General features: G+C 36.0%; 1 protein-coding gene and 1 long non-coding RNA gene across 2 annotated transcripts; both read left to right on the forward strand.

Moving 5' to 3' along the window:
• Positions 1–309: 309 nt before the first annotated feature.
• On the forward strand, positions 310–24,022 carry LOC121429708 (importin subunit alpha-3-like). Its single transcript, XM_041626879.1, has 11 exons — positions 310–482; positions 3,427–3,552; positions 4,276–4,457; positions 6,863–7,035; positions 8,666–8,880; positions 10,303–10,434; positions 11,206–11,334; positions 13,851–13,955; positions 15,193–15,427; positions 15,709–15,797; positions 18,379–24,022. The coding sequence occupies exons 1-11, from the start codon at positions 405–407 to the stop codon at positions 18,478–18,480; spliced, it is 1,566 nt and encodes a 521-aa protein (XP_041482813.1). The 5' UTR covers positions 310–404; the 3' UTR covers positions 18,481–24,022.
• LOC121429709 lies at positions 11,760–12,661 on the forward strand. The gene is made up of 2 exons (XR_005971959.1): positions 11,760–11,946; positions 12,286–12,661. It is a non-coding gene; the product is annotated as an uncharacterized LOC121429709 (long non-coding RNA).
• Positions 24,023–24,584: the final 562 nt, after the last annotated feature.

A 24,584-nucleotide genomic window follows, 5' to 3' on the forward strand; every position in this document is an offset into this window, starting at 1 on the left:
AGTATTTTCTAGATTCTTGATGCATGTACACCACTATATCCCACCGTGGCTAAGAAAACGTTTTCTTATTGGTCAATGTAATAATACCTATTCATGTGTTTTACATTTAGAAATTAAGGATAAGGGAGAATGAATATAAAAAGATGTATCAAAATTTAAAACAATTTGATTTATTTTATATAGATATACTAACAAAAATAATTGTTGCTAAATAAGAAAGAAAAAACTTATAACTATTTTAAGGATGGATTTTTCAATCAGCCAATCACTTTTATTCTTTCATTTTACAAGAAATGAGCAATACGTCTATGACGTCATAGTGAGGCCGGCATTTTGGAAGTGAATGCGATTGCCGGTATTATTCTCTCAAACTCGAACGCGAACTACCGTCAAATACAGTGAAAATGTCGCATTTGTCAATAAATGATCCGGCAATGGCCAGTAGGCTGAAGAGTTTCAAGAATAAAGGAAGAGATCAAGAGGTTCGTATATATCTTTGATGCAGTTTTAGCCTGAAATTTTGCTTCCGTGAAAGAAATGTCATTCACTAGAAAAGTATCGTCATCAAGTTGAATGTGCAGTGGAGAGTGTGTTGCCAATGCGGGAATGCGCATTGTGTGTGTGTTGGCATGCGATTACGAATTCACGTCGTTGTTGCATTGGACTTAGGACAGGAGAAGAATGAATGAACAGTGCAGTGCGAGGTAATGAGAAGCAAAATTAAAGTGGGCTTTCATATGAACTCATAGCCTGAATGAGTGTGTGACTGGAGTTTTCGGCACTAAACACAAACAGTTAATAAAGTAATAGTTAGCAATTGCACTGGCCGACTTTGAGCAAATGAATTTCCCCACCAGACATTGCTCGCAAATTTTAGCAAATCTCTCCACATCGAAAATCGAAATGTTGCCCACTCACTGAGTAGCCCAAACTGCCAGGCTCCGCACAGATCATTGAAGCGATTTTGAAGTCAAGACCGCTGACATGTTCATCGTGCAGATCACGTCAAAAAAATAATTTGGCCGAAAAATTATTCAAAATTATTGATGGCGATATGCAGCCTCGTACAGTAGCAGAGGTGCAAGGCCAATATTGGAGACTCCAATATTGGAGACTTGCTTTGCAAAAGGACAAAAGAAACAACAGCAACAAAAGCATGATTTTTTCAACCATAAATTTTGTCTCACTGAGGTCAGAAGCCCATTTGTTTTTGTGTGTGATTGACAACAAAAATCCTTATTAAAACAAAAGTAGACGGTGAATTTTCAAAGTAGACGGTGAAAAGGGGTAATTTTTCATGAGGAATCTGCTTATCACATTTTCATTTGCCTCCAAGGTAATCCTTTTGCAGCAAATGTAAACAAAGGAAATTGGTCTCCAAAACTGGAGACTCTCTGAAATTGGATACCCAAATTCTTTATAAAAGTCTCTGATATTGGAGATAATCTCCCACATTGGAGACAGTCTCCAATATTGGCCGTGCGCCTCTACTGTCGTAAAGCCTTTTTCTTATAACATGCAAATCAGTTGGCTCGTGATCGGATCGCTCAAGTATTGTTCGAAAATTCATCGAGATTTGGCAATTACTTGCAAATTCCTTTAAAAATAAGAGTAGTGCCATCATAATAAAAAAAAATTATAAAACAAACAGGGCAAGCAGTATTTTCTATCGGGCAAGCAAATTTTTTCATCACTTGCCCTGTCGGGAAAGTGACGAAAATTTTTTTGTAGAGGCCTGCCCCAATAATTTCTAAATTTCTCAATTTATAATAAATACTACATCAAAATAGTCCTCAGCATCTACTAAAACATGAAAATTACTTTAAAAGTTATAGACAGTCAATAATTACTTCTGAAAAGGAGCAAAATAGATCGTCTTTATGTGCTGAAAAATGTCTATAAACATTGCAGGACCTCAGCTGATAAAAAAATCAGTAAACTTTCGAAAATCATACCATTAAAAATGATCAAGGAATGTAGACAAACTTGAAATGAGCTTTCAAAGTCTTTGAATTATCAACAGATCTGAGCTCATTTTGAGCAGATTTTGTTGGATTTTGGAGCTACATTTAAATGTGATATCTTATTCTGTCCGTAATCCAGCTGGATTCGATGCTGTCGTATTCACCTCACAGGGTTATAATCACAAAGGGGAATACAAAATTCTGTCCTGCCATAGACACAATCAGCAACGCATTGAAAATCAGGCCAACATGCACATTCCAATTTCATGCACATCTGCAAAAGCACCATCTAGTGCTCATGAGCATGCCTACATTGGCAAATGCAAGGTTGCTCTCCTACCATGTAGATGTAAAAAAATTAACTGCACGTAATGTCTGTAAAACTGTTTCCTGCTAGCAGATGGTAAACTTTGATTTGTAACTTCAAAAACACTATAATAATCATTCTGCGTGTTGGCCAGACCAAAAGTTATTCATTGTACATGACTGCAAGAAAACTTTGCCAATGGTTATGCTGGCATCCTGGCCATTGTCATGGAAAAAGTTGTGCAAAGTCAACGGGCCGATCCACCAGCGGGATGATTTCAAACACTGCATGTCAATTGTCTGGCTGGAAATCAGCCAAGATCATACAATAGCTGGCTATATTTTACGAATATAGATAACAAAAATTCCTCAAAATGGAAAGAATCCTTCCTAGCCTTATGACAAAAATATAATATTGCTGTGGGGATGAAAGATTTATAGAGCAGAGTTATAATTCCTTTTGAACACCACGTGCATGTAGATTCTACCTCACATTTGAGTGGTCTTAGGAGATACCAGGTTAAAGTTCTTGGATGTGCTGTTTTAGCATGGATTCAAATTCTACTCTTTATGGCTAATCTTTTAAAAAAGGAGTATTTGAGTTATAAATTAATTACAAGAACATTAATTCTACTGAAATCCAGACTTAAAAAAAAAAGAAAATTGACATGGGCCTGAAATAACTAAATATTCACTTGGTCTGGTTAATTTAATGGCTACTGGGCATAATAGTAAATTGGGCTTAATAGCCGAGGTTATTTAATGAAAGACTAATCATAAATGGATGCTATTTTTTTTGGGGGGGGGGGCATTACAATAATATTTTTTTAAAGAACTTTTTTGTGCATTGTCACTTTTGTGTGTTGCATAGACTCAACGCAGACAGGATGGTTGTAGACTGCAAGTGGTAATGCTGACAGATGACATTCATATGTACCAGACACATGACCATAGAGCTAGTTGAAGATATTTCAACCTGGAAACGACTATTATCAAACTTATAAACATAATTGATAAAACTATCCACTTTCATCACCCAATTTAATTGGATGGGGAGTTTTCCTCATTTGTGGAATGCAAGATTTAGACGTGGAAGAGGTTGAGACCATCTTTGAAATGATTTTCAATTCTGCTTACATTTTTCCTTTATCTACAGGAGATGAGAAGACGGCGGACAGAGACCACGGTGGAACTTAGAAAGAACAAGAGGGAAGAAACTGTTCTAAAGAGGAGAAATGTACCCAACCTTGAAAGTACCGACTCGGAAGAAGAGTCGCCTCTTGTAAGTTATACTATTGCATGATAAACTGATATTAAAATACATATGGCATGACATTTAAGCTTCAATGAACTAGACAATATTGGCCAGAGAAACTGTACAAAATAATGCACAGGTGCTTTGTAGCCTTTGATTGCAATGACTGCCAATTTCATAGAACTGAAATGGGATATGTGCTTAAAATAGATGTTTGGGAATATTTCCCAATTCATTTGACTACAAATATATATGAAAGCCATATTTTGTGTTCAAATTTGGCCTAATACATATTTTACGAGAACAGTTTCAATACTTGAATGAGGAAAAACCCATACCATTTGAACATGTTTAAAAAACAATGTTTAGACAAACTTCTAACAGACAAAATCTGAATATAAGATTGTTGGATTAACATGTATTTGTGATAATGCATGTTATACATGTAGTTATGGTGACTTGCTGTCAGTCGTGTCATTTCAAATTATAAGCAATAAGTATTGTTCATTTGATCTGACCAGAGGTAGCAAAAAAAGTCATTTCAAAAGCATAAATCCTTTTTGCAAGTGGTTAGTAATTCTGTAATTATGCAGGAATGTTTTCCACAATGTGCAAAAAAATAGAGAAAGAAGATCCCAATGAAGCAAGATGCCTAACATATTTTATCCTTGTGGCATCCAACATGGGTTCAAAAGATATATGTTGTACGGTACTCCATGTATAAGGCTCCTTGATCTTTTTTTCTTGTAGATGAACAAATCTATATCAGAAATTGTCGTGAATGCTGCCAACGCTCAAGAACCCAACATACAACTCGATGCAGTCCAGGCAGCCAGGAAACTCTTGTCCAGCGATCGCAATCCTCCCATAGATGGTTTAATAGAATCTGGCATCCTCCCTGTTCTAGTAGAATGTTTAGCAAGAGATGACAAGTAAGCAATTACTGAGTTTGTAATGCATTTTATGCTTGAGACGTTGATTAATTATAATGTAATTCGGTTAAAAGTCAGATGTCCAGAAGTGACATCACTTGGGAAATGTACATGTATTTCTGCTCTTTGATTCATGTATAGCTTCAATATTATACTATTTAGGTAATTATAACCCTTTAGACATATCTTGGCCAGTGGTGATTCTTTCTGTATGTTGATTGGCACATATATCAAATGTACTTTTCATTTTAAGAAATATATCGGCATGAAACGAAATCAGTCATGATATGAAAATAATCATCTCTGCTAGCCAATTTTTTTGTCTCACCTGCGAAGCAAAGTGAGACTATACATGTAGGCGCCGCTTTTCCGACGGCGGCGGCGGCGTCAACATCAAATCTTAACCTGAGGTTGAGTTTTTGAAATGACGTCATAACTTAGAAAGTATATGGACCTAGTTAATAAAACTTGGCCATAAGGTTAATCAAGTATTACTGAACATCCTATCAGAGTTTCATGTCACACGACCAAGTTCAAAGGTCATTTAGGGTCAATGAACTTAGACCATGTTGGTGGAATCAACATCGAAATATTAACCTGAGGTTAAGTTTTTGAAATGTCATCATAACGTAGAAAATATATGGACCTAGTTCATGAAACTTGGACATAAGGTTAATCAAGTATCACTGAACATCCTGCATGAGTTTCACGTCACATGAACAAGGTCAAAGGTCATTTAGGGTCAATGAACTTTGGCCAAATTGGGGATATCTGTTGAATTCCCATCATAACTTTGAAAGTTTATGGATTTAATTCATGAAACTTGGACATAATAGTAATCAAGCATCACTGAACATTTTGTGCAAGTTTCAGGTCTCATGATTAAGGTCAAAGGTCATTTAGGGTCAATGAACTTTGGCCGAATCGGGGGTATCTGTTGAATTACCATCATAACTTTGAAAGTTTATTGGTCTAGTTCATTAAACTTGGACATTAGAGTAATCAAGTATCACTGAACATCCTGTGCGCGTTTCAGGTCACATGATCAAGGTCAAAGGTCATGTAAGGTCAATGAACTTTGGCCATGTTGGGGTTTTTTGTTGAATAACCATCATATCTCTGTAAGTTTATTGGTCTAGTTCATAAAAAGTGGACATAAGAGTAACCAAGTACATCTTGTGCGAGTTAGAGTAGTATTCAAAGTCAGCACTGCTGCTATATTGAACCGCGTGATGCAGGTGAGACGGCCAGAGGCATTCCACTTGTCATAAATACATGTAGATGTATATTGTGATACATACATTGTGGGTATCATTGAAATAGATTTTTGTCTCATCTGCATAGCCAGAGCGAGACTACATGTATATGCGTCACTATTCCAACGGCGGCAGCGTTGTCAACATTGAAATCTTAACCAAGGTCAAGTTTTTGAAATGTCATAGTTCATGAAACTTGGACATAAGAGTAATCAAGTATTAATGAACATCCTGCCTGAGTTTCAGGTCACATGAGCAAGGTCAAAGAGGTCATTTAGAGTCAATGAACTTAGACCATACTGGGGTAATCAACATTGGAATCTTAACCAAGGTTAAGATTTTGAAATGTTGTCATAACCTTGAAAAGTTTATGGATCAAATTCATGCAACTTGACCATAAGAGCAATCAAGTATCACTGAACATCCTGTGCAAGTTTCAGGTCACATGACCCCAATGTCAATGGTCATATTTAGGGGCAACAAACTGGCCATGTTTGGGGTACTTTTTGAATCGCTGTCATAACTTTGAAAGTATATGGATCTAGTTCATGAAACTTTGACATAGAGTAATCAATCAAGTATCACTGAACATGCTACATGAGTTTCAGGACACATGGCCACGGTCAAAGGTCATTTAACTCTCAAAATGTCGGGGGTATTTGTTGAATTTCCATTATAACATTGAAAGTTTATGAATCTACATGTACATGTAGTTCATGAAACGTGGTAATAAGGGTAATCAAGTACCACCGATTGTTATGCACGAATGTTAGGTCACATGATCAAGGCTAACTTACAATGTAGGTCATTTATGATCAATGAACATAATATTGTATTATATGAATTGTGAATAATTTATTTTAAGTCAGCACTGCTGCAATATTGAATTCCGTAATGCAGGCGGGACTGCCAGAAACGTTCCAATCATTTTAAAAAATCGCTCACTTTTGTAATTCATGATTTGAGATCAATCTCACTTCCAGTATGATTAATCTACATGTATCACTGATCAATCATAAATTAATAAAACTCTTGAATGATATGAAATTCCTTTAATTTATAGAAGCAGCTCTGTTTTGAAATAAACACACAGACATGCTATATCAATCAATTAAATCCCTTTCTATTTCTTTTCTTTCTCTCACCCAGTCATTTATTACAATTTGAAGCTGCATGGGCCCTCACAAATATCGCGTCTGGAACGTCTAAACAAACGATAGAAGTAGTAGAAGCAGGAGCGGTACCTTATTTCCTAAAGCTCCTTAGGTCTCAACAACACAATGTAGCTGAGCAGGCAGTATGGGCCTTAGGAAATATTATAGGTAAGTAGTCTGGAGAATTTTTTTAATCATTGTAGCACATACATGTATCTCTTGAATGTAATCAAGTAAGTGCTTTTGCCTTTTGAGTGTTGAATAATTCAGTGAAACTGTATAGACCACCAAAGGCAGTCATGAAAGTGGTCTGTTTTAGGCCCGTTTCGGGTACACGTGTACACGCACGGTCAAGTCAGTGCACGTGTACTAAATTCCATCACCGTGTACACGGTAGCATCTGCATAAACAAGCTCACAGCCTCACATTAAATCTTAGTTCTCAGACACTGCACATGTTTTAATTACTAATATGTCAACATATTTCAATTAATCCAGAGTGAGTTCACTTCCAAAATCACCAATTTAATCCACATTCTTTCTGGAGACTCACGTTTTTGTACCACGAAATTGGCACGAAATGGGTCTGCTCCGGTCTCAAAAGCTCGAAAGCGTTGCTCAATCACACTCAGAGTCAATTTGAGAATCACCAATTGCGATATCGATCATCGCTACAACTTACGTGTTATACGCTCGCACACAAGCCTACAAACAAACGCTCTTCAAATTGGCAACATAATGAAAATTAATCGATAACTTCAGTTACACTTATTCTGCAGCGATCTGTGCATGCATGTACGGTACAGTATACAAAATGCGCATCCACCGAGCGTCGGCGATAGCTAGGGCCCTGCACTGATTTTCTTTTGCATTCTTTATTAATTTAATGCGCTGCTAAGCCGAGTAAACTTTTAATTTGCACCAATTTTTGTGGATTGATACTTCAAACTTCTCAGGTAAGCTTTAAAACAGTGACTTAGGCTATATAGACCCCTTTTTATGACATATTGATGCGGGTCCGTGTCGACATGAAAACAGAACTCGCTCTCACAGTGTTTACAACGTGTACACGTGTACACGACCGAAAAACACGCCGTGTACACGTGCATCAAAAATGGACTTTCAAAACGGGCCTAGTCTGTTTATGCAGGTTTCGATGATACATGTTTCAATAATACATGTTTCAATAGACTATTCAAAGGAAACCAAACTTGTGGGCCCAGATTTTAAAGTTGGGTTTGTGCTAAAATTATGAGAAGCCAAACATGTCAAACTTTGTTTACATTGTGTGCTTCATATGTTCACTGTGCTCTTCCCCAATTCTTACATAGTCAAGAAAAATCTTATTTTATCTTCCCAGACAGTTAAGAATGAATTGAGAGTCAAATGAGCGGATTCGTTGACCCTCTACTATTAGAGATTTATGTCACTATTGGCTATCCATAGTTAGTGCAACTTTATACCAAAGTTGAAATTAAACATAGTCTCATTAAATAGTCTCAATGAAGCAGGTTCTACTGTACATGTAGTACAGTGTTATAGACAATATTTTGCCTTTAACAAAGCATTTGAATCAATTACAACTTGATTTTTTATGTACATGAATGTTTTTGGCTAGAGTAGGACCTTTGGCTGTATCTGTGGTTGTTAACGTGTACTGAAATTCCAATTTATGCATACTCTGTCTATTGATTTTAAAACCCAATTGAATTTGAAAGACAGGTTTTTGCATTGCATGTACATGTATATGGTAAATGCAATTCAGTTTATACTGAAACCCTTCCATCATTACTGTACAGGTGATGGACCAAGGTGTCGAGACTATTGCATAAAGGAAGGAGTTGTGGGACCCCTTCTTAAATTCATCAATCCCAATATTCCGTTGTCCTTCCTGAGGAACGTCACGTGGGTAATAGTCAACCTTTGCAGGAACAAGGACCCACCCCCGCATTCGGACACAATCAAACAGATTCTACCAGCGCTCCTCGTATTAATACACCATTCAGACACCAATGTGAGTACAAATAAATGACTGAATAGGTGGTATTCTCATAGCCATGGTATAGAGTTAAACTTGAGTTAACTGAGACCATAATTTTATGGAGTGCCAGTTGTCAATTCATTCACCAGTTAAGAAAATGATTCTTATCCTGCTGCCTAAAATTGTCAAAAATTGATCGAGTCCTGAAATTAGAAGGATAGATATAATGAATTTTGATAAATAATTGATGAATTATAATTGCCATTAAAATATAGAAGAACTTTGATGATGCTCAGCATTCCATAGGAGGGTGGTTTAAATTTCTATTTTAGTCAAATGTAGGGTTAAACCTAGATTTAATAATCAGATGACTACCCAATGAGTTAATTACCGAAAGCAAGCAAGATTATTACATGTACATATAACACATCTACAAATTTAAGAGCATTACGACTTCATGTGAATTAGAAAACAGAAGAATCATTCAGGAATACCTCGCGTGCAGGGGGAATTCGGTGGATTCATGATACTGTGCGCCAGCTATCGGTTGCAAAATGGCGACACGTGACCGCCATTTTGCATAAAATTATGCTGTTTACCATGGTCCAGAAGGTAGGAGAGAAATTTGCTGTGTATTTCTTTGTGATTTTTTGACTGTTTTCGGGGAATTCATCCACCGGCTAATGGTGTTCATTTTTGAAGCATCACAGTCACATTACTGTACAACTAGCACTGGGCGCAGCCTGTGCGTTATGTCGACCCCAAAGTTTAATATTAGCCTGTCCGCTGCAACAGATATATGGCTCCTCGTAATGTGAATTCACCAAATTGCCTGTTGAGAAAGAGTAAAAAAATGCAAGTTTGTTACTACTAAGCTTGCATCATTAATAAGCCTTTTGTTATTTTAAACAGTTTAAATGTACATAAGAAGAGGACTCAGTAGTTTAAAACAGGTGGCATGTTAATGATGTGATCTGTCTTGATTTTCAAAAGGTGTATAATTATCTGTAAATGTTTTTTCAATAATAATGATAGTAATGATAATAACAGCAAATGCTTATCTCTGCACTCTTTGAAGAAGACAGAATATTCAATAGTTTTAAAAAAGATGAAAGGAAAGCACCAGCAGTCATTATACTAACTGATTCAAAACACTTTTTTTATAAGTATTGTTTAAAGGTGGATCTAAACGTGGGTAATAGTGAACAGGCAGAATGGGCAAAGGATCCTTCTCTTTAAAACTTGGTCGGAAAAATTAGGACAATGTAAATGTTCCTTCCAAACTGATCTACTAATGTGAGGTAGTACACACTTAATCCAAACATTCACTGAGAATGTCTTGAGCCATTGCCTGGAGACATTGGTAGGTAAGAAGTATTATCTTGAGCATTCCATGTGACTGGACTGGCAATCAATGTAGTGATGATTTTATGCCTTTTTGCGTCTTCTCTACAGATACTAGTAGATACAGTGTGGGCCCTATCGTACCTGACAGATGGCGGTAACTCACAAATTCAGTTGGTCATAGAGTCAGGAATTGTCAACACACTAGTTCCATTATTAAGCAGTAAAGAAGTTAAAGTTCAGGTAGGTGTTTAGTTTCCAGTTCTGTTAACATTTGATATATTGCCATTGAATGTATTTGAAATATACTATATTGATACATTTGTTTTTATCATGTTGAAATTTCTATTTGACCATGTTATATTAATGATTTATGCTATGATTTGCAATGGATTGAACTTCGGAAGAATAGTGCAAGAAGCGCTTGGGAAATGTAGGTGATAATGCTGTTAACATATGCTGTAAGATTTTTTAATTGCTAGCTAGAAGCAATTGAACCCGTATTTTGCTGTGAGTCACACTACACAGGGATGCATGTTTTGGGGACTAAAGTTAACTCTTTTGCTCAAGCGTCTTTCCATAATATTCTTTAAATATCATATCTCATAAAGCTTTTTTTTCATCTGTAAAGACATTGAATTAAGACAAATAGAAATACAACTCTCTTGTTGCAATGTTTCGCCAATTATCAATTAGCCACTTTAGGCTCATGACAAATCTGTTGATAGGAAGGTCCTTGTAATGTATGAGGTTGTGCAGATTCTGTGCATTATGGACCATGTTCAGGTGCAGATCTAGGGGGGAGGGGATGGAATGTTGGGGCACGCCGTTTTGAATTTGAAAATGTAATGGACAGCATGTAGAATGCATTATTTGTACACACAGTAAAGGAGTATCATCTTTTAAGTCTGGCTCTGGATCCATGCCTGATGTTCAGCACACATTTTTAAATCTCCCACAATTTTTTATTAGTCTGAAGGCATCTTGTATTGTAATTGTATTTATTTTTTACAGACGGCAGCATTAAGGGCAGTAGGCAACATAGTAACCGGTACAGACGAGCAAACACAAGTGGTCTTGGATCACCATGCTTTAGAACACTTCCCAGCTCTCCTAGATCATAGTAAGGACAAGATCAATAAGGTAGGTTCCCTCATATTAGATTGTGTCCAGTATTGTGTTTAGTGTTGGTGTTAGGTGTTTAGAGACACAAGTAGTCTTGGATCACCATGCTTTAGATCACTTCCCAGCTCTCCTAGATCATAGTAAGGACAAGATCAATAAGGTAGGTGCCCTCATATCAGATGGTGTCAAGTATTGTGTTGAGTGTTGGTGTTAGGTGTTTAGAGATGCAAGTAGTCTTGGATCACCATGCTTAGGAACACTTTCCAGATCTCCTAGATCATAATAAGGACGATCAATAAGGTAGGTTCCCTGATATCGCATGGTGTCAGTATTGTGTTGAGTGTTGGTGTTACGTGTTGACACAAGTAGTCTTGGATCACCATGCTTTAGATCACTTCCCAGCTCTCCTAGATCATAGTAAGGACAAGATCAATAAGGTAGGTGCCCTCATATCAGATGGTGTCAAGTATTGTGTTGAGTGTTGGTGTTAGGTGTTTAGAGATGCAAGTAGTCTTGGATCACCATGCTTAGGAACACTTTCCAGATCTCCTAGATCATGATAAAGGACAATGTAAATAAGGTCGGTTCCCCTCATATCGGATGGTATCCAGTATGTATTGTTGGTGTTAGGTGTTTAGAGACAAAAGTGGGCTTGGATCACCATGCTTAAGAACATATCCCAGCTCTCCTAGATCATAATTCAATTCAATTCATTTATTTTCTCTTTCAATCTTTTTACATTTACAATGATAGTTCAATAGACATATTTACAAAATATAATATATAAATCATTTCTATAATACAATAATGTTATGAAATCAAAAGAGGAGACCAACTAAAAAGCAGAGCTTGTAGGGTGAAGGCCCCCTTTCATAAGTACATTTTATGAATAATAATAAGGACAAGCTCAATAAGGTAGGTTCCCTCATATCGGATGGTGGCCAGTATTGTGTTTGGTGTTGGTGTTAGGTGTTTAGAGACACAAGTGGTCTTGGATCACCATGCTTTAGAACACATCCCAGCTCTCCTGGATCATAATAAGGACAAGGTCAATGAGGAAGGTTCCCTCGTATAGGATGGTGTCCAGTATGGTGTTGGTGTTAGGTGTTAAGATACGCAAGTCGTCTTGGATCACCATGCTTAAGAACACTTCCCAGGTCTCTAGAAAAGCAAAATTCTACATACAGCAACATAATGAGATATGCTTTCACAGCATTGTGGCTTTTTTGACCAAAAAATAAAGAAAAAGTAATAATAGCCCTTCAAATGAAAGAGATAGCCCCCAAAACTCATCAGTTGCTCCATGTGGCGAAAAATACCCCCTGAAAATAAAAATTATTTGCTTTTATTTCAATTTTGGGTTTGAAAAAATTGTTACTCATTTCTGTATTTGAAAGCTCAGCACTAAGTGATATTAACCCTAATGCCAGTCTTGCTTTTAAGGTGACACTAGAATGTTATCAACATTTGTCACCTGACATGTTGGATCTGACAACTTTCTTTGATTTTGATTGCCTTAGAAGTACAAGTGGTAACTGTTGGATGAAACAGGCTTTTTGGATATAACAAATGCAGTTGTCAGTTAATGTATTTTTAAATCACATCAATGAGGGAAATAAATGGCCAGTGTCTGATCTTAAGTGTGAATGTGGTATAATGTAACATAGTTTAATTTATGTTAATGTAAAGTAAAACTTAAGGTTAGGGGTGTGTTTGAGTAGGTCCACTTTCCCAGTGAAGGCATACGGCGCAGGGCTGAATCAAGCCAACAGATGTGGCTTTGCTGATAAAGGAGTGCATCTGAGACTCGCAGATGTATGGACAAGCAATTAAAAAAAAGAATAAATACAATATTATTGAATAAAAAGGTTTGATTCAAAATCTTTACCAACCATGATATATTCCGGTTATACATTCTTGAAGTGATGAAACAAGGTGTTCTGTCTGATCTTAAGTGTGAATGTGGTATAATGTAACATAGTTTAATTTATGTTAATGTAAAGTAAAACTTAAGGTTAGGGGTGTGTTTGAGTAGGTCCACTTTCCCAGTGAAGGCATACGGCGCAGGGCTGAATCAAGCCAACAGATGTGGCTTTGCTGATAAAGGAGTGCATCTGAGACTCGCAGTCTATATTTTCAAGCTATCCCATCGTGTGTACGGGGCTGTTGGCAGTCAATGATGATGGTAGCAATTACCCCTGACGGTATGCCTTCGTCCCTTCAAGACAGGACACCTTAACAAACCATGTAAGATATGCATGGTTTGTACACTTCTGATCAAGAATTCAGGCTCTTTAGGGATAATGATATATCTGTAAAGAGCTTAGACATGTTATATAAAAACAGAATATTATTATTATTATTATTCCTGTGATTATTATTAGATGTTTAGAATTATGTGTTGTGTTGATAGTGCTCTGAAGATGAAGATATATTGAATGCAGAAATAAAAGCAATCAATCAGTGGATATTGTGTAATATAAGCCCATTCTATTGCTAATGATTTTATTTCTTGTTTTATTTTTTGTTTCCAGGAGGCAGTATGGTTCCTATCAAACATTACAGCAGGTTCCCAAACCCAAGTCCAAGAGGTTATTGATGCTGGTCTAATACCCCAGATTATCAGACATCTTGACACGGTAATTTATACATGATCGATTCTTTTGATATTGCACCAGTAGGGAGGGAGTTTTCAAGTTTGCAAGTTCTTTTATTTTAGGATAACTGTTGTGGTAACATAAATACATAGAGGTACTGTATAAGCTATTATTTTCACGAGGGTTTTATTTTCATGAATTTTGGGAATTGCCGCTAATTTATCAACATGGCAAAATTAGGCTATTTACCAAGTGTAACATCTTAAAACGATCTTCCAGAGTCAAGGAAGAGGTGGATATTGTTAATTTTTTTTTGGTAGTTTCCATCTATATCAAAACATTTTCAAGGGAATGTGGAAAGTAGATGGCCATTTCAGGAATATAAAGATGCTAAATGTAAAATTTCAGCAACTTTTTGGGAAGGTTTTTTTCCCCTCCTTGGGCTCTAGATCTATCTATGGTTCAACGGTTGTCAAAATAGGTAAACCTTTACTCTTTAAACGGTTGTTTGGACTGTTTTAACGTTTTGACTCGGCCCTAGTGAAAATGTTGACACATTTGGGAATTTATGCCTACGTCCCAACCAGCAAGGCTTAGCTATGTGAAGGAAAATGAAACCCTTGAAACAGGATAACTTTTGCGAAAACAGAAGAATCAAACAAACAGATAAATGAAAATTTGATGAATAATGGAATGTTATGAGGATTTGAAGTTTAGATCACTATTGTAATATAGATCCTCCCATTTGCAATGCGACAAAGATGTGATGTCACATGTGAACAACTTTCCCATTATTTTTCTGTATATTTCACTTAAAATGCCTCTTTTATCACATCTATCAGTAGATCATGTATTCTTCCTATAGGAGGGCATGTAATACAGATTTCTAAAGACTACATCATGGATAAAGAGTTTGTATCACCGTAGGAAAGAGCAAAAATAAACAACTTTGTGGTATTTTGTAGTCCATCAAAGGGAAAGTTGTTCACAAGTGACATCACAAATATTTGTCGCATTGCTAATGGGAGGATCTCCATAGCATCAATGATCGCAATATTCAAATGCTTATAACTTTCTCATTATTTGTCCGATTTTTCTCAAACTTGCTTTGAACTTATTCTTTGATTTTTCTGTTTTCACAAAAGCCAACTCATTCCAAAGGTTTAATTCCCCTTTAAAGGCTTAACTAATAACTCCATTTTCCGTGTTACAGGCGGGCGAATTTTGCGCTTGCCTTTGCGACACTCTTGTCATTATTTTTCTCAATATTGTTCCATAGAGTGACTTTCAGACGCAGAAGGAAGCGGCCTGGGCAGTGAGCAACTTGACCATCAGTGGTAACAAGAAGCAGGTCGGTGTGTTGGTAGACGAGGGCGTGGTCCCACCCCTATGTAAGCTTCTGAAGGCCAAAGATCCCCAGGTGGTCCAGGTGTGCATCGATGGAATCAACAACATCCTCAAGCTGGCAGGAGAGAACTACCATGACATCGCGGTCAGCATCGAGCTCTGCGGAGGTAAGTCGATGTCGCGCACTTTAAAAACGGTCCACAGTTTTGGTAGGTGAATTCAGAGGATTTTGGATTATGTGCGGTTCAGAAGAGCAATGCTGCGTGTTTCATGCTATAAATGATTTCTAGTGGGCATTCCTGATTCTGATGCCCCACCCAATCTTCACCATGGCTTTAATTGCATTGATCAAACACTGATTTTAAAATCAATTGGACCCTGGCTTATTTTGTATGTGGTTTTATTGTAGTTAATATTTTCTTTTTTCTTCTCCCTCATCTTCATGTAGGTTTGGATAACATTGAGTTCCTCCAGAACAGTGAAATTGAAGAAATCTATAAGCTAGCCTTTGAGATCATTGACCAATACTTTTCAGAGGTAAGAAAAAATAAACTGAGAGGAAGCACATTCGCTGAATGGGTGAAAATAGCCTATAGAAAATAGTTTTGTTGACTGTATACACAAAAGGGACATTTCACCATTTTGTGGCATTGGGTAGGGGAATTTGAATCTTGATGTCATGAACTATTTTTATTAAAGATTTTACAATAATGAGATTCTGATTGGATGGATGTGCAGTCCAACCTCTCTTATCTGGACACGTTGGAACCAGCACCAATACGGATAAGGGATTTATCCGTATCTGGGAGACCCAATATTAAATACACATAGCTGCCTCCCCAATGCACAGTAGCTACATGTAATCTATTGTAGTTTGCGTACACAGACAGCATTCACTGCAGTGTCGGTGCAAACTATAGGCGTTTTTTACGGAAATGCAATTAATTGGTTACCAAAACTCTTGGATAATTTACCTGCTGAAATGATTTAGGTATACATCAAGCATACCTGGCAAAAAAAAGAGAATGACTCAATGAAACTAAGTTTTAAAATTGGATCATCGCGGCGAGCATCGCAAAGTCTGCCATTGTGACTGTAGGCGCAAACATGATAGATGGCGCTGTCTGTATCGAGGCCCAGCGCTAGCTGGTGAGACGTGTTGTTTTTTCCCCTGGAAAACAACAGAACGTGATAAAATGTTGCGTTGCGCCTTGATTTACTGGAAAATTATCTTGTCCAAGTTCTTCTGGTGATTTGGGTAAGATGTTTTCATAAAAGATAATGTGCTTGTAGGCAGACTACATTGGAAAAATTGAAGCAATCAAAGTGAGTTTGTGTGTTGGAATTTTGAGTTTAGATTGAAAATTTCATTTCCCCAAGTATTAACTAAGATTAAAGGGGAATCCAACCCAAATAAAAACTTGTTTTTATAAGGACAAGAAAAATCAGACAAGTTGATAGGTGAAAGTTTGAACAATATTGGACAAACAACAAGAAAGTTATGAATTTTTAAAAGTTGTAAATATTGGTAATCACTATACCCATGGAGACTTCAAATTGGCCACATATGGGATGTCATAGTGATGTAAGGCAAGGACTACTCTTCCATGTACTCCAATACATATTATGGCTAAAATGTCATTTTTTCCAAAAAAGTTTTATTTCAAATTATATTTTTCTTTCATGAGGACATACTACAATATACTACCTGGGTTATATTTAGATTACTGCCCCAGGGGAATGGGTACTTAGGAGAAAACCACAAATCCCTGATAATAAAGTACATGGCCTATGGGAAAGTTGTCCTTGCCCCTTGTCATAATTTACTTACACAGTTGCCAATTTGAAATCTACATAGTATTAGTGATCTCAATTTTAAAGCAGCTATAACTTTCTCAATACTTGTCCGATTTCTTTCAAACTTTCACCATTCTGTTTAATTTATTTTTCTCCTTCCCAACATAACATTTTATGGCCAAGGCTGGATTCCCCTTTAAAAAAAAAATCTCAGCAAGTGTGAGTCCGGATAATAGAGAGATCCAGATTAGAGAGGTCGGACTGTATTCTTACCAGGCTACTTGCATATCAACATGGCATCTCCCCTAAATTCCTTGCGCACTCTAGCCCTAATCCAAGCAAAGTCCCATTTAAATTTTGTTTGCCTCACCAGAAGTGAGTCACATGGGTGCTTCTCTTTTTCATACGACATTTACTAACAAGCGTGATAATTTTATTAAAAAGGAAGCATCAAATTATGTTAGCAGCGCGGAATAGGCACCCTTGGAAATCCTCACTACTTCAGCAATTGCAGATCACATATTTTGATTGTACATAGTGTTCCTGATTATCTTTCCTTGTTCATTATTTCTCTCTGCATCTGTCTATTGGGGTGTTGCTAGAAACTTGTGATCAATTTATTGGATTCACAATACGGTGCCCCATCTATTGGTTGGCAGCGGACAGGCCAATTCGTAACTTTTGGGTCGACATCAGGCGCAGCCAGCGCATAGTTCTGGTGTGAAGATGTTACAAAATGAAGACCATGTGATAAACAGAGGAAGAATTCACCCAAACGGTCTAAATTTCCCAAAGAAGTCTGCAGCAAATTTCTCTCCCACCTCCTAGACCCTGGAAAACAGCATAATTTTATGCAAACTGGCCGAGCTGCGTCAGTCATACAGCAGAATGCACCTACGCGCTCAGAAGATATTGACTTTTCCCATGAAGCATTGCAAAGTTCAGCCTATCCGCTGCACCGTACTGTGAATCTACCAAATTGAGAGTAATTCAATTCATTGCAAATTTGTAATTCATTAATTGTCTGTTTCTTGCATCAACGAGTATAGATGGATTTGCTTTTGTTAAAATTTATCAATCACTTGTAAATTTGCATTTGAAATTTGCAATGGATTGCAAATATATTCCTGCAACACCCCCTATGTTTCTCTCTTTTCTTTTTATCTCCCTTTGTTTCTTTCTATCGTTTTCTCTTCTTCATCTCTATCTCTTTCTCTCTCGGTCTCTATACCTGTGCCTGTGAGGATGTGTGTGTGTCTCTGTCTCTCTCCCACTCACTCTCCCTTTCTTTCTTTCTCTCTCTTTCTCTCTTACTCTACAGATTGATGATGAAGAAGATGCTGCTCTGGCCCCTCAAGCCAACGAAGAGGAATTCCAGTACAATACCAACACCAACATTCAAACCGATGGCTTCCAGTTCTAAGATCACCCGACCCTGCCCCCCCAACCACCCATCCATCCACCAAAGTCTACTTGACCCTCACATTCACCGATCTGATAAAGTCATCGCAAAGTCATTCCCCTTCAACCCGGAGATGCGGTATTCGGATTCACGTAACGCAAAACTGATAAGTGGTGAAGAAGGATAAGCGGAATGTGGTAGTATGGATGTGCTAACCATGAAGAAGTCGGATAGACGAATGCCCGTACGGATGTTGATCACCCCTGCCATAGGAATGTTACATGACCTAGCAGCCTGGGAAGTTCTTTGTTCATACCTAAGTTACTTCAGCATTGGGGGAAAGATTGATGAGGTGTATCAATCCCAAGGCTGTTAAGTTTTTCATTCCTGGATGCATGCAAACTGTAATTCCCATTGCTCATCAAAAACAATCAAGAAATTGTAATGCTTTACTGACCCACACACTGGCTTAGCGGATATGGAATATGCCATCGCTACATTGACAAATTTCAAGTGCACAATGAAGATTGTTGTTGTTTTGGTTGGTTCCCATCGCTTGGAGACTAGTTTGTTTTGGAATAGTGTATTGTGTGCCTTTGTGAAGTGAACATTCTAAGAAGGCTTTTCTTTTGTGTGTGCGTGTGTCTGGTTTGTCATGACATGTGTCTTGCACAGTTGACAGTGCCATATAAATAACTACCGGTACCACAGTGCATGTTTGTGTAATAGAACTATAATTCATATTATTAGACATGATTTTTGGATGGACAGTTCAATACTTATGTACTCTCTTGCTGCCATGTTGTGGCCTGTGTAATCAGGTTCTTGTTTTAAGTAGGTCCCTAATCTTCTCTCCTAGGTTTCAAAGAGACCTTTCATAAATAAATGTAGGGAAAGAAAGACAAATAATTGTGTATTCCACAAAGGCGGCCATGCCCATGCCCTGGTTCTGTATATACTTGATAATATTGCAAGCATACATGTTTTTATGAATTGTTATTTGAGGGGGCAAAATGCATTTGACAATTTCAAAGGAATTTAAAGAAAACCAAGTACCTCCTTTAATATCCAGTACGAAATGTTTAATTGAAACGGAAAAAAAATGTGCCAACTGAAATAATTATACAGACAAATTGAAAGTAAAATGTATTTCTCTATGTCACGTTGATTTACATAATTTTGTGTTCTTTTACCTTTTCCACGTGCTTTGTCCATTTTTTAACAGCAAATCTTTAACATTTATCCTATTTATTACAATTTTGTGAGTTTGTATTTTTTTTCCTTTGGTACCGATCTCTATTTGATTGTTGTATTTTACTAAACTTTACGAAACCTCCACCAGTTGGCGAGGATGTTTTTTTTTTCTATGATGCAAATTTGATAAAAGAATCTTTCAAGGAAATGCAATAGAAGCCATATATGAGGCTCATGTGTGATTATGTAAACATTTTTTGACATGTAAGAAGAAATAAATATGATATTTAGACATGCTATGATTCAAAGAAAAGCATTTTTGTTATTTGAAAGTATTGTACTAAGTTTTTTTTGGACAGATTAATTGTATTTCAAGATGTGACAATTGTCAGCGACTGCTCATTTTATTTTTACTTTCTGCTGGACAGATTAACTGATCAAAAAAAAAGTTGAGAATTTGTTGTTTTAAGTTCTAATTTCTGATAGCCCTTGCCAACTTACATAGATTCAAATTATTGGCACATTTCTGGGTGAAAACAATTTTTGTTACATGTTGCATTTTGTAATTTAAGAATTTATTGCTTTATTACTTTTCTCGGTCAACATTTTTTTTTGTATGCTGAATTGATGATGAGATACACAGGATTTTTGTAACTTGATATATATAAATCTGTACATATGTACAAAAGGCAGATAGTGTTATGGACGGAATGGAGCACATACAATTATTAGTTTATCGAGTCTAGACGGATATGTAGAAATGCTTATCACATTACCTAAACATGTATTTTTTTTTACCAACTTTCTCAAAATGTATATGGAAATATTGGTTGGGGGATGTTGTTTTTATGAATAAAATGAGGAGTTTGCACCAAGGTTTTTTTTTACGTGTAATAGATATCAAAATAGAAGGCATATTGTTCAAGGTTGGATGTGGGTAGTCCATATCTATTAGTTTTTTAGAAAAAAGTGTCTCTGCTTCATTATCTTTGGTGAAGTTCTTATGTTGAATTAGACAGATACGTTTCAGCAGATTTTGATGTTATTCTGAATACTGACATAATATTGTGATGACAGATAATGATAAGCATACAAATATTATTCAAGAAATAAAGTTGGTGTCATGGTGTGTAATAGAATAGCATCATTTACATTGAGAAATTGTTGATAGATTCCTCCATCTTTAAATATGTATCAAATTATTGTGTTTTGCTCTTCTTCGAGAAGTCTGTAGGATTAGCAACTTGTAGAACGACAATAGAATAGTTTAGAGATATATTTATGCAGGAAGGTCTGTTCATACGTACCATAGGCGGAGGTCTGTGTACATTTTCTGGAATGGATGCAAAACAAACTTTACAATGTGACTTCCCAAACCATATAAACTTAAAGGTTCTTGACTCAAAGCATATACATGTATAACCATGCCTGTTCGGGATCCATTAGGGTCAAGATTTGCCATTTGGTACTTTTCTGGGTATTTTTTATTATTATTTTGACTTTAGTGGAGTGTTTCCTTGCCAAGGGCAAGCATGGTCTTTTATAGATTTTTTTCAGTGCGAGTATTGATGACAAATTACGAATGTCCCACAGAATTGCATCGTGGTTGTATTATATGTATAATTGGTTGCCTCAGCGTAATTGTATTATTCATTTGCAGCTAAATTTTACATGACATTGGTCCAAAGATATGAATTACACTTCATATTAGCTAATAAACTACGTATTTCAGGTCTTCGTTCTGTTTCTTCTGGTCAATACTCCACCACAAAATTTACCTTGTTTTACAAGGCACTCGACGCGCATCAAATAATGTGCAGGAGCAAGTTATGTATCGCAAGGAAACTCCCATTCTAACGTAGAACAAAGTACCTTTTTTAAAGTAAAAACTTGCAGCAAAATGTTATTCTTGTATGAAAATGTGTGATATAAAGTTGTATTTCCTTTTTTTTTCTTTTTAAGTATATTTGTTATTGATGTATTATATTTTCATGATAATGTACAGCATGTAGATGATACAAGACATGCAGCTTTTATTATCCATTTTACACAGTGAGAACAGCTGAAGGTTTCATTTTGTAGTTTTTGAAATTTTCTCAACCACGTTGTTAGCATGAATTTGTAAGCGAAATCACTTTATTTAATCCTCACAAGTTGTTCCATTTCATGATTTTTGCAGATGTACGCTTAACGCAAGTGAGTGCATGTCAATTTTTACTCGAATATAGAGTCAAAGGAATACTGTAACACGATTCGGTGTATGAAGTTACGAGCATTTTCACATTTTTGCTGTACAAAATATTGCTCCACAATTTTGTCAACTGCATATCTTGGATTGCCATATTAGCTTTTCTGGTTTGCTTTGTAAATTTCTTCTTTAGGATTGTTTTGCTGTCAAATTGTATATATTTGCAAATTTTCCAGTAGAAAGTAATGTGAATGTTCAGTTTGATGTGGAAATGTACATTGGAAGGTTAGAATTACTTCCTGATTGGCAAAGATCTCGCCTATTTCTACATGAAATAGTTCTTCATGTACTAAATCAGTGGAACTCTTCTCGTTCATTTTATCAAGAAAACCGTTGACCCTTGATTGTAGCTTCACATTTCAGACATTTTTGTTTTGTTTTTCTTTTGAAGAATAGTGTGTTTAGAGATTTGGTTCTTTTGTTGTAGTTGATATATCAGAAGTGAAATACATCTTTTTTTAGACCAAAGAAATTAAGAAATGTAAAATAAGTGACAGAAATAAAAATGGTCTTGTGTGATTAATTGTATCAGTGGATTTGAAAGAGAAAAATACTTGCGTAACCCACAAATGAAATAGTTAATGTTTAGTTATTTACATGTATGTCACTACTACTCATTTTTTAAAAGAAATTGTTTCATTAGTTTAAGAAAATATAATAGAAAATGATATGAATTGCTTTGTTCATTGTTTATATTTCCTATTCATTATCAAAAGTTGTCATTTCATTATGTATGGTTTTGGTCCCACATTATAACGGCTGTAAAATTAAGATGATACATTAAATTGAAATTGCAAATGTTATATATATTGCATTTTTTTTACAAATACTTTTTGATAGAATCTATTTAGCTATTGACATTATTTATTTTTATTAAGCTCTTTAAAAAGTGTTGTATTGAGACATTGCTTGTGTTTTATGAATGTTGGGATACAAAGCTATGACAAAATGAAATGATTTCTTTCTTTGGTATGTTATCATAACTAGACTTGTTAGATTTGCATTACTATGTATATGCTTTTATGCTTATTGGATTGTCGGAATTGTTATAAAATAGTTAATTCTGCATTTCCTTTTTTTATATTATTATTAATGTTTAATACACTTTCTAAGACATTTGGTGTATGAATGCAAGCTTTTTAAAACTGTTGAAGTTGTCATCCTTATACATAATTATCGAATGATGATGCTCCTATTTGCATACAAAAGAAATATTCAGATTGAACGGTGTGCTGTCTTTTGCCTAGGTAAATGCTTTTATCTATATTTAAGAATGAAAGAAAACAAATTGTCTTAGACTTACAGAAAATAATATTGGATGCCTTTCAACGTCTAGGCAAGCGATGAATTCAAGAAAATGGATACCAAGACTGCATTGTAAATAATATACTCGCGGTCAGAATCTTGTTCCATCTCAGGAACGCATTCAGTGCTTTGGTGCAGTTTATTAAGACGGAAAAAAAATTAATGTAATACTTTGAATGTTCTTCCAAACAAAATGTACTGTTAACAAACAAAAGATTGATAAAGAAAAAAAATCAAGGTATCGGCCTTGCTATGATGTATTGCAATATAGTAGACAATTCATGGTACTTATTCATGTTTTATTATTAAGTGATATCAGATGAAAACATATATATTGTGTGTACTTTCTCTCATCTTTTAGTCACTCTTCGGTACTCTTGTTAGTCAAACTTTGTTTAGTCTGTACAATATCTGTTATTACTGTTAGCTGCTTGTACACTTATCTCTCGTAAGAGGAGAAACAAAGAAAAAAAAAGCTTAACAATGACTTTTTATGAGAAAAAAATGTGTGAAAAATACAAATACAAAAATAATATGTAAAAAAACATTGAGACTGCTTATGTCACATGCTTCAATGATTTTTTTTTGTATTTACTTATGTAAGAAAACAAATCCCATGAGAAGACAATTTTTGTGTGGTAAAAAAACTTTCCAATTTGAGGATATTTAAGACATCTAAATGAAATGCATATTATTATTGTTATTACTATGAAAAATGTGTATCTGAAGTGTAAGATTATTCCATTGTATTTGGCCATGAGAATGGAGTAATCTTGCAACGAAAACAAGAAATAAAATATTGAGCCTTTCTGGAAATTTGATTGTGTATTACATGTATATGTCTCATGTTATGTGTGAATGAGATGTACAAGTATATCAATAAATGGGTGAGATTATTTAGGAGAGAAATTTTGGCTAGTGGAGAAATTACTCTTGCTTTGCAACCCTTCACTCGAGTTAAGAGGTCTGAATGCGCAGCCTACACGGACTTTTGTACTGAAGCCCCCCCCCCCCTCTTGAACTTCACGTTTTCTTTGTGCTAGTCTTGTTTGGAGACCCACCTGTTGATCCAGGGTCTGTGCCTGCAGACTAGGGTGAGGTTTGTTCGGGAAAGAGCTTTGGAGATGAAGACATAGAGGACAATATTTACAACAAAAATGTTCAGATCATGGAATATTTCATGTGTTATACCTCAGTCACATTGCTCAACGGTGGTCTTGCGGTGATTTTAAAACAGCCGTGTTAACATGTTATGTATACCAGATAGGGAATAGAACGGATCGCCGTACGGCCGCCGTATTAATGGGAAATGTTACTGAGGTAGTATGTGCTCCTGAGAGCCAATGATTGAGAATGGCTCTTGTGCTGGTTCTATGAC

This window comes from Lytechinus variegatus, chromosome 16, assembly GCF_018143015.1.
Source record: "Lytechinus variegatus isolate NC3 chromosome 16, Lvar_3.0, whole genome shotgun sequence".
NCBI classification, from domain to species: domain Eukaryota; kingdom Metazoa; phylum Echinodermata; class Echinoidea; order Temnopleuroida; family Toxopneustidae; genus Lytechinus; species Lytechinus variegatus.

Coding starts and splice junctions, on each gene's coding strand:
- LOC121429708 (XM_041626879.1), top strand. CDS start 405: ATGTCGCATTTGTCAATAAATGATCCGGCAATGGCCAGTAGGCTGAAG. Junction 483..3,426: donor ATAAAGGAAGAGATCAAGAG/GTTCGTATATAT, acceptor CTTTATCTACAG/GAGATGAGAAGACGGCGGAC. Junction 3,553..4,275: donor CGGAAGAAGAGTCGCCTCTT/GTAAGTTATACT, acceptor TTTTTCTTGTAG/ATGAACAAATCTATATCAGA.